Below are 10,636 nucleotides of genomic sequence, written 5' to 3' on the forward strand. Positions count from 1 at the left end.
GGTAGCTCAGCCTCCTGTGATGATTGGGTACCAAGAAACACCTCGGCCATCGGATCGTTTGAAAAAATCATTTCCATCACGGGTCTATTGAAGCGACATGCCCAGTCCCATGGCGAGTGGCCCGAATCATCCTGTAGATCAGGGTCGCTGCCTCTAGAAAGTAGCAGATGCACGAGCCCTATTCGGCCTGCGAAGACTGCTAGGTGGAGCGCCGTTCGGCCGTGTTTGTGCTTGATGTCCACCTGGACGTTGGGTTGTTCTAGAACGCGCTTGACGGTGGAAAAAGTTCCGTAGTGGATGGCATACCACAGGGCGCTCTCCCGCGCTTGATTTTGAATGTTGATGTCTAGGTCTCGACGATTGAGCAAGAGGTCACGCACAGCAGCGGAAGAGAATTTCAGCGCCCTCATTAAAGGAGTTTTGCCTCGGTAAAATGCATTGATGTTGGCGTTGTGCCGGAGCAAAACCTCCGCAAGACCGACGTTGTCGTATTTGACGGCCAAGTGCAACAGATTGCTGTTCTGAAATTTGATGTTGTATTTCCAGATGCTGGGCTGCAGTTTAAAATCAAAATCTTTGCATGATTTTGCGAAGGCAAATAATGCACTACCGTCCAAATACGACACAATCCACAGCAAAAGCTCGTTGGGCAGGTCTCTGATGTTTGGCTGTAATGTATTAGCTCATCGGTAAACTCCGTAAGAACGAATAGAACAGACCATGACGGGACAGCGGATTGAGCTAACGAAATGTAGATGAAGGTGAGGTGAGAGTTGTGAAAGTAGGATATGGGAGGCCTTTATATACTCACCTCAGCCAAATTCCACGGTCAGCTATGAATGTAGTCTGTCACTCCGCTGAGAGATGCGTAGCAATCACACGGCAGCATCAAAGCTTTGACAACAATGTTCAGGCGGAGTTGGAGAATCTGTGGGGTCTAGCTCCTGGGAACGCGAAAACTGTTCCTGGTAGTGTGTCAATGGCCTGGGAAACCAATCTATCTCTACGTACCCACATCTTGCATCTAGCGCCATAAGAATAAATCACAACCTATCATGCACTTCGAAATTCATAGGCAACCCAGAACCTAACGCAGCATTTGTCGACTTCGCTGCCTACCGCAGTAGCCAATCTGTTCGCCAATGTATGGTCCCCGCGATGGATAGTCAAATGTGCAGCTGATTGCAGCAGTGGTCTGGAATGATATCCCTTCATGCAGGCCACTGACCGGCTGTATACGGCGCATACTGCGTATGAATGCATTCTTCGACGTACCGACTGTTTCATGGAAGTGTCCCGTGCCAGCCACGCAGCCATGTAGGTAAGGAGCCCACGGCGATGGCATATAAAGCTGGCGAGGGAACGCCGCAGTGGATTGCCCAACACCACCACAATCCGAAGCATTTTCTGCCTTTGACGACTACCTCAATAACTACCATGCTGCCTTGGAATCCGTTTCTTGTTTGTGAGATAGAGGTCAGCCCCAATGGCGGTCCTGGCTCTTGTTGCGGGACGACGAAAAAAGGCGAGCCGTGCAAAAACTCGATCAAAGTTGAAGACACCAAGATCGGCCATCAAAAGTTGACCAGTCTCGCCAGAGAGCCGTTTGACTTGTCAACGTTGCAGTCCAAGCTCTGTGATGTCGCCAGAGACTTCCTCTGCGCGAGATGGCACCGGCAACGGCAGGCCGACCAAGTTGGCCAGCAGTGGTATGAAGCCGCCGTCCGCAACCAGGCGCGAGTACCACATGGCTCCAGAATGGCCTCTCCATCAGTCATTGTACATCGGGGCCAGCGTCAGACATCGTCAGCCTCCAGGCGACGCCCTGCATCAGACAACACCCGGTCATCACCACCACCGGTGCCCCTGTCAACCAACCCCGAGCCAGTGCAGCCATTCTATCCATTTGTGACTTCTGCAACGCTGCGGACGAACAATGTTCCATGGCGCGTTTCGCCGACCCGACCAGCCATCCTCTCATCGGCAACTAATATCCGGGCGGGTGTCCAAGACTTGACGCTGCAGAGTCTCAGGCCGAGCCAAGCGGTCGACAGCATCCACGTCGACAGCATCTACTGTGTGTTCTGCCAGACCGAGGATGAAGACCATGCGGACGAGAGCGTGATCTTGCACTGCGGTCAGTGCACATCGCTCTGTCATCTGTCATGCGCCGAAGAATGGTTGGAAAAGCGAGATACAGGGTTTGGCACGTCATGCTGTGTGTGGTAAGTGTGGATGACCTTATTTCTGAGACGACCAAGATACTGATGACCGCAGCCGAAACGAAGGAGCCCTAGATGCCATCACTCGCCCCTTACGAATCCCCTCGTCGGATGCCGAAACACATTCCGTCCTCGCAGCAAGTGAATCATCTCCCGATGGTGGGCCCCGTCGCTCAGCCAGACTAGCAGGAATTTATCTACCGCGACAACCTTCCACCGCTGCATCGCTTCGCCGATCGGCACGACTCAATTCCACTCAGCGTAGGTGATCACAGGTTACAGCCGTTATAGCCGTGATATACAATTTTGAAGCAAATTAGCAAGAAATGAAATACCGATGGTTAAACTCAGAAGGACAACGCGACCGTTTCATCTCGTAAGTGCTGGACACCAATACACCATAGCCAGTAGCTATTGACTGCTTCGGTGATTCCGAAAATGTCTGAGCTCGAAACTATAGTGGTAGATAAAAGTTCTGTTTTCATGATACCTAACGGCGGTGACCAAAGAAACAGAGGATTCATCTCAGTGGAGCCGTGTCGCGTGAAGGCGGGGATTGTTGGCAGAAAAGCCACAGGCAAGAGACTGACAAACTCTCGTGCTTGTTAACCTACTCTGGGAACCAATATGTTGGCCCTGGGAACCTCAAAAGCATTTCCTAGGGGATAAACAGCCCCTAGGAAATGCTGTTTAGCTCCTGGAGTCATTTCTAATCTCTAGGAAAGCGAGGTCTACCCCCGGCATCTTCACTTTACGTTCCTGACTGAATACGAAACTCGCTCTGGGAATACATTGACCAGATCTGGGAGCTGTGGAGCCCCTGGGAGCTTACTTTAGGGTCCTAGAGTCACTATCTTGCCTTCCGAGATCGCCGACAGCCCTCACAAAAAACCTTCACCGGACCTGCGCACAATTCTGCGTCATTCGGTCACTCCTAGAGGGCCAAATTATAGCCCCAGGAATCAAAAGAATCGTCAACAGGAACGCGGCTTTGATTCCTCGAGGTGGGGATACTAGACCCCAGAAGCTACATCGGGTTTCCTGGGGGATATGTGGCTCCTAGAAGCTGCTTCTTTGCTCCCAGATATGTTTCAGGAGCCCCTGGGAGTAAGATAACTCCCAGGGTCAAGAGATGAGCTCCTAGCACTGATCGAATCGTCAATAGGAGCGTGACCGGTTTCGTGATAGTGATGGTGGATAGTCTTACAAGCTACGTACGATTTGCTGGGGCTATGGTATTTCCATAGTCACCGTTTTGAAGTCTTTACGAACACCAAGTTTGATCGATGTTTACACAGAGCAAGTCGTTGTTCGACAGCCCCGGAAAATGTGTCCATGTCTTGGGAGTAACCCAGCTCCTGGAATCACCCTGAGCCCCAGGGTCTGCTGCCTTTTAAAAACTTGCATCAGGTATTCTGGGGTTGGATTGGTCGCTGCATATACCATATTAGTGCACCTCGTGGAAGAACATTTGACCCGGACGTGACGTCGTGGGTGAAGAAATTCATAAATACATGCTTCCCATCCTACTCTTTCCACAATTAGGCTCCTCAGTGCCACCTTCTGCCTTGGGAGGATGATAACCACTCTTTTTTGATGATGACGATACTCTCCAACCTTGAATACCATATTCATAGGAACTGACTTAAGCAGTTCGGCTTTAGTGGATTCGATGCCTGACTTTCGATTGTAACTTACAATGTCATCCCCAGTTATATGTTACTCTGAAAAGGGAACTTGAAAGCAAACTCAACGTCTCCCAAAATATTCCTCCCATTTCTGTCTAGCACCCTGCCATTGAATACCGCGTTCGCCTCCGGACCGTACATTCTCTTCCACAAAACAACCGAGCGATCTTCATTATGGGTATCCGACTTGAATTCCATCGCCGTATCATGCTCTGAAAATTTGATCGTGTGGGGTTCTCCTGAAGCGTCGATGTAGGGTAGGGTAGAGCCGGGCCGTATGTCTTGGTAAAGATCATCCCAATCGATCGCAAAAGAGGATGATTTCACGGTACACATGTATTTCGACCGTTGAGTCTCCATTTGAGGATGTCGATGTCTCAAGTATACGCCCGTACCCTTTAACCACATCACCGGCATGCTCGTATCGGGGTCTCTGTACATGTATTTGCTCTCCACAGGCTGGACTAAGGCGTCAAATGGCTCTTCAGATGCCACGAGCTCTGTTGGCGCTTCGTACGTGGGCTGGTTGGGGCGTATTGCCACGATCCAAATTTCAGGCGTATGTATGAGTCCGCCATTGGTCTCTACCTCCGCAATTCGACTGCCCCAGTACGTCGCCGGACGCTGGATTCTCTCCATTAAATCCAGAATATCGCTACCAAGAATTAAGACTTGCAGTCCCTTCTTGATCAGTGGCTCAAAGTAGACCATGAAAGGGTCCTGCTCCCTGAGCGGATTCAGATATCTGCTGGCGTAGAGGAATTGTTCTGTGACTCCGAGCAGGTGCGCTATTAAAGAGATTTCCGTGGCGGTGAGTCCACTCAACAAGGGGTCGGCTAGCTCGTAATACTCGCTCTCCGTCATAACCAACCCAAAGATAGACCCGATGACGTTACGATATCTTTGGGGTATTGGAAATCTGTATACCCATGCCTTTGGCTCCATGTCTGGATGCGGTGGGGCAATTGTGGCCGGCTTGCAGAGAGCATGCGGTGTAGCTTTTGAGGGATGTTTGCATGCGCCAAGCCGATATGAACATCAGTTCTTTCAGTTGATAGATGATATGCAGGAAATTTTGCTAGGATATACAAAGGAGCGTACGTGCTACTTATATTACGGCGTCTAGCCCGCAATCTTGTAGTTGCCTTGACCTATACACGCTTGATGTTGTTCTTTGGCCCCGTAAGAGCTATTCCATTGGATGTGACGCGAGTGAGTCGCGCTAAGGCCTTGGCGGTGGGGCTAGTAAACAATTGCCGGACGTGTATTGGTTAAGACAATTTCGAGGTTTCGGGCTAGACGTACACACAGAACACCGACACTTCCCGGCTCAGGAGGGCTACAGCCTATCGGCCAGGATGGCGCCGCCCTTCCAAGGCTTCCAACACCCATGGGTTGGCGAGACCTGCTTGCAATCTAGTTCCGAAGCTGTGACTCCTGTTCCATTTACGACACAGTTAATGTAATTTATGTTGGAATCGGCCGAACTCATCCTAGGAGCTGCCACGCTTTTTGTGAGGGGCCCCGCCAGGCGTTAGTCTTCAATATAATTACGAGGAATGTGAACAAGGCGCCATGTGGGTGCGATTCAAACAACGTAGTCAGCCTTGACAGTAGGCATTTGAGATCAAAATTCATGGAATTATCGGCTCCATGATACGTGGACCCGGAGTCTTCGTAAGGAAGGAGTTGAAGGATGCAGGGGGAAAATTCTCAATCCGGTAAACGGCTCCATTACTAGCAGCCAAGTGCGATAAACCAAACCAAGAAAAGTTGGATTCACCGTATTGCAGTCGGAAGCCTTCAATTTGATTATAGGTTGCTTATGCCTGCGAAACCCAAACAGGGATTCAGGCCCCTAGCGGCTCTCCAAATAGGAATGGTCCAGCTTTCATGCCCTCCAAGCTAGCTCGGCAGCTAGGTCAGGGCAGTGACTTTTCCCAACGATTGATCTGTTGCTCTTGTGTTTAAAACAATCCCTTGCCCTCCTACTCTTTGGACATTCAAACTTTACCCATCCATGAATAACACAATGGACGCAAAGGTCGACTTTTCGGTTCCAACTTACGCCGACCAATATTATGGAGAGTTCCAAGCACTCTGCCCTAACGATAGAGAAGTGCTCTACAACCACTTTCTGGCGACTGCGAAACTGAGATTGGAAAACAAACCACATTGGTGGCCAAGCGCCGTTGATTGGAATTTTATTAATGACGAGGTTTTGGCTGCTGTGAAATCGAGACTGGAAGAGGAACCTAGGTGGTGGCCCACTAGCGTTGAATGGGGCTTCAAAGACGCCTCAGGTATGCAAGAATCCGGTCAGTCTTACGTCGTGCACTCTTTTTAACACTAATACTAATGTATGTCCAGAGAAATCCGAAGTCCTAGCATGCGTTATGAGAAACTATGACCACCAGGACCTTGCGAGAATACTCGACAAAGTTAGCGGGGAGCTTTATACAACAAATTGTTTCACAATCGTCGACCGATTATTCGCAATTGGGAAGTCTCAATCTAACAAATCCCAAGAGATCTTGAGTACGGTCCAGAACAGAGAGATCGTTACCAGTTTGCTGATGACTCCTTGTTAGGGCCCCAAAGCCGACCAATCGGCCCAAAGACCGCCCTGCGAGAGTCCCTGCCGATAAAAATATTTGCACTGCGGAATCAGCAATCCACGAGTGATAGCACGTTCCGTAGCGGTCGTCCGGGATATGTTGGCTTCCGGAAACATACCGTAGCAAGAACTTACGCCACGCCCGTCGATGTTAGTAGCAAGGCTGCACTCGTAAACCAACTTTACGTGCGGGTGCTAGAGGTCGAATACCACTGCAGGGAGTTGCATACAACCCAACCCCAACTTGCAAATCTCAAGCACGGTTTCTCCATCGACATAGCTTCTTACTCCCAACAGGGTGATCTGTTGTACGTGATTCCTCGATCCAAGTGATAAGAAAGAAAATTGAAAGACTAAACAATGCGCTAGGACAAGCAGGCAGTCGCTCCAAGCAAACCATGCGAATTCCGAACTGATTCTGGCAGATTCTCAAGGTAGCAAGATACATCTTGAGCCTGCTATTGGTATTTGCATTACCCGTGCTCCCGTGATTGGCGAGCTGTTTGTCGTCGAGCTCGAAGACCGTCGGAAAACTCAAGAAGCGTCATATTATATGTATGTTCAATCCCTGGGACGACAATATAACGCGCAAACTAACCTGCAACATCAAAGGGCATATTCAATCACCATGGCCCAAATTTCCGAAAATGGGAAGTCCCTTATTTGCTTTTCGTCGGATTGGGACAAGGTCTCGAATACTATCATATCGATGGAAATCTTCAAGAAAAGCGCCCAAATTGGAAAGCAAAGCATAGATATAGTACAATCTATTACTACTCTCCCAACTGAACCTAAAAAACAAAATGCAGAATCGAATCACAATCTATGAATGAGCATAAATCTATCAGAACACCCATCCAGTTTAACTCAATGCATTGCTGTCCTCTTCTTTTTCTGATGTTGCCTCAATACATATAATGTTCAAAAAGGAAATAAAACCAGACATTGAAAAACATAACTAAGAGAAAGTCAAAAATTCCATGCACCTGCAAAGTAGTGAAGGGTATGCTTGGTACATCCCGAGAGTGATGTCACTTTGCCACTTGTTCTTCACGTTTCCTCAATCCGCGAAACAATCAGAAGAAGGTGCGGTCTGGGAGGTAGTCGAAGATGACTCCGAGATTGATGACGAAGACCTCGGTGTCGTCAAAGCGGAGGACGCCTTGGTGGAGGATATCGTGTCAGTAGCTCCCGCGACGGTTCGGTGCCACAAAAGCAATCTTCATTTGAAGGGGCCTGTAGACCTGCCTTCTTTGGATCGCTCTGCTTCACTTTCCAAGCCAGTACTGTAAGTATTGCTTTCCCCTGGCGTGAAGCAAGGTTTGGTCAGGATTGAAATCTTTGTTTATTCCTGGCGGTCTTTTGCTATTTCATTCTGCATCAAGAGCCGGTATTCTAGCTCTTACGTTTCTAGTTTCTCCAGATGAATTCACTCTGCGTCATGAAATCTGAGCTTCTACATAGGAAAGCTTAAGATGCTCGCTGCTCTTCATTGGTTCAACACGATAAGGCCTATCAAGACATTGACATTAACCACCGTATGATGGCCAACTGAACCGGTGATTTTATTCCACTTGAGTTGCGTGACAACATTTTCCATTTTGACAAGCCTGATTTGGGTGAGCGAGAGGGTTTACACGCTCCGCTTGCGCACGACTAACTACTATCTCTAATCAGCTTGAGCATCCCGGAGTCTTATGCTCTTTGCGGAAACTGTAGGCGAGCTACGTTGACAACGAAGTAGTCCTCGTAGAATTACGAGTACGAGACGAGTGGGTCATAATATTAAGAAATGTTTCACCGGAGCTGAAGGAATCAACAAGATATAACAGTGATGTTTCGTCTTTGAGATAGTTGTACCAGCTTTGTATTCGTTCGAAACGGGAAGTTGCAGAAAAGCAAAACAATTGCGGCCGACGACTGGCGGTGGGTTTTGAAAGGCTACCATCGCCAAGTGTCCCATAACAAAAATGCCTCCAACAGCGGGGCAAGCCACCATTGCGCTGGGATTTATCCCCAATCTCGCTTGTTTGACCTGCTTTGGGACTAATGCCTGAACTCTAGTATCCCACCGAGTTCGCACGTCGAATTATGGATTTGGAAAAGAATTCCAAATTCGCTCATGCTTCACATCGGGCGATTTTTCAAGTTGGACAAATGGAGGCGATCTAGCATTAATGAAATTGAAAATCCCTGAACAGATTTAACGGGAGGCCTGAAATGGTTGGGCAACCAATGAAATCATTGGGCCTTTCCAACCACGGTCCTTTCATGTACTTTCTCCCCAGGTTAACTGTGTTGTGATCTGAAGCTCGCCAAGCACTGCTAATGCTTGGCTGAGCAGCGCTATAGAGAGCTTCAGAGCACTTGGTTGAATGCATCAAGCAACGTGGCCTTTTCATATTGCTAGTGAGCTGATCACGCAATAGTTTCATGAAAGGCATATCGTATGCATTTGACCATTATAAATAGCTATAGAGAAGCCTCCTTCGGGAGGTAGACTTAAATCATCTCGTTTTACTGCCCATTGCTCATGCATAGTGCTTCTCAGACCATTGTAAATTACAACAGGTTATGAGCCCGGCTTCGTCTCCGTAAGCCGGGAATAGCTTCATTCTTGCTATCAATTCTTTACTTGCTTTACCCCTGAGTCCACTCCTCCAACAATGTCTGATAGACGCACCACACGTTCTCAACGTCGCCGTCTCGAGACCGATCACCTCGATTGGAGTGAAAGTGAAGCTCCACCAATGAGCGACGCTTACCCCTCTGATGTTGAAGACGATACGCATACCGTGATCCAGGACTCGGCGCCGGGCCCTTCATCGCGAGCAATTGGCAACCAACCAATAAGAGAGCAGCCAGCTTCGACCTCGCTGCCTCAATATGGGCCAGAGATCACTGGCACCAACCAACCACATGTCTTAGACGCCAGTACAACGTCTGATAGATATAGGCTTAACATTCAAAGTAGGAGAGCACCCTCTCTCTTTACTCAACCAAGTGAGCCAATCCATGGACCATCGGACCAGTCAGAGACCGATGGGCCCCATACAGATGCCGACGTAATGTATCGCAACCGAACTGCGTCGAGCAAGCCGGGAAGAAGCTATACAGCTCACCCGAACGGAACACATACTCCTAGAGCCTCCAGTCGCCATAGTGGAGAGCCAATTCAAAGAACAGCTTCGCGGAGATCTCACTTTTCCACTGGCAATGCACCGCTAAGACGTCTACCAAGCCATCAACCGACGCCGGCAATGACCAATGAAGAGGTCCAATACGCAAGAGCCGTTCGCAAAGCCACCGAGCACATCAAAATAGCTGCGACTATTCATCGCAAGCTTACTGATGACGACAAATTCGAAGCTTTGAAGGGAAAGGAGAACTACACCCTTTGGGTAATGAGCATGCAACAAGTCTTTGAAGACAATGCAATTGAAGCCATTGTATATGGCGAAGTCATTGCCCTCCCAGCCGACCATCGGTATTCAATGATGCAAAAGAAATTCATCAGCCACGCGAGAAAGGTTATTTGCAATCACATATCGAAGCCCATTCTCCAGTTCTTACAACACCGCAAAATCAACCAGCCGCATGCTATTTGGAGAGCATTGGAGCTGAATTATAAGCCGCATCCATACAAAGTAGCTGAAGACGGCATTGCGGAGCTTGAGCGATGTAAGCTGAGCAATTACGCCAGCTTCGACCAATACAAAAACGCCTTTCAGTCTGCATGGGCCAAGGTCCATAATGAAGGCATTGAAAGCGAGCGAATCAAATGCCTTTGGTTCATTCGAAAGCTCGACTCGGAGAAATGGCAAAGCTGGAAGACCAACCTCAAGTCTCGACTCACAGCTTCATCTAACCCTGATAAGGAAATTCTCCAATTCGAGCTGCTCGTCAGCGAGATAGAGAACCAGACAGAGAACGTCTCCAACGAGACATCAAAAGCATACTCAACCGCTGCAACGGGAGAGAAATGCAAGCACTGCGGCCGGAAGCATAAAAGCTCCAATTGCTGGAAGAAATACCCCGAGAAACGGCCAAAAAGAGGGGAAAAGGAAGAGAAAGGAGAAGAAAGAAGATCTCTACTCACCGCCTCCCTC

At 48.8% G+C, this 10,636-nt stretch overlaps 2 protein-coding genes across 2 annotated transcripts; one reads left to right on the forward strand and one right to left on the reverse strand.

Annotated features, from left to right (window-relative positions):
- Positions 1–3,934: 3,934 nt before the first annotated feature.
- On the reverse strand, positions 3,935–4,774 carry N7446_011860 (uncharacterized protein; the record flags this gene model as incomplete). Its single annotated transcript, XM_058520602.1, has 1 exon — positions 3,935–4,774. One exon carries the CDS (start codon positions 4,772–4,774, stop codon positions 3,935–3,937), a length of 840 nt encoding a protein of 279 aa, XP_058366888.1.
- A 1,168-nt stretch (positions 4,775–5,942) lies between these two features.
- N7446_011861 (uncharacterized protein) lies at positions 5,943–6,501 on the forward strand (the record flags this gene model as incomplete). The annotated part of the gene is made up of 2 exons (XM_058520603.1): positions 5,943–6,228; positions 6,281–6,501. 2 exons carry the CDS (start codon positions 5,943–5,945, stop codon positions 6,499–6,501), a joined length of 507 nt encoding a protein of 168 aa, XP_058366889.1.
- Positions 6,502–10,636: the final 4,135 nt, after the last annotated feature.

The sequence above is a fragment of the Penicillium canescens genome (assembly GCF_028828765.1).
Source record: "Penicillium canescens strain IBT 15451 chromosome Unknown utg000009l_segment0_segment0, whole genome shotgun sequence".
NCBI lineage: Eukaryota > Fungi > Ascomycota > Eurotiomycetes > Eurotiales > Aspergillaceae > Penicillium > Penicillium canescens.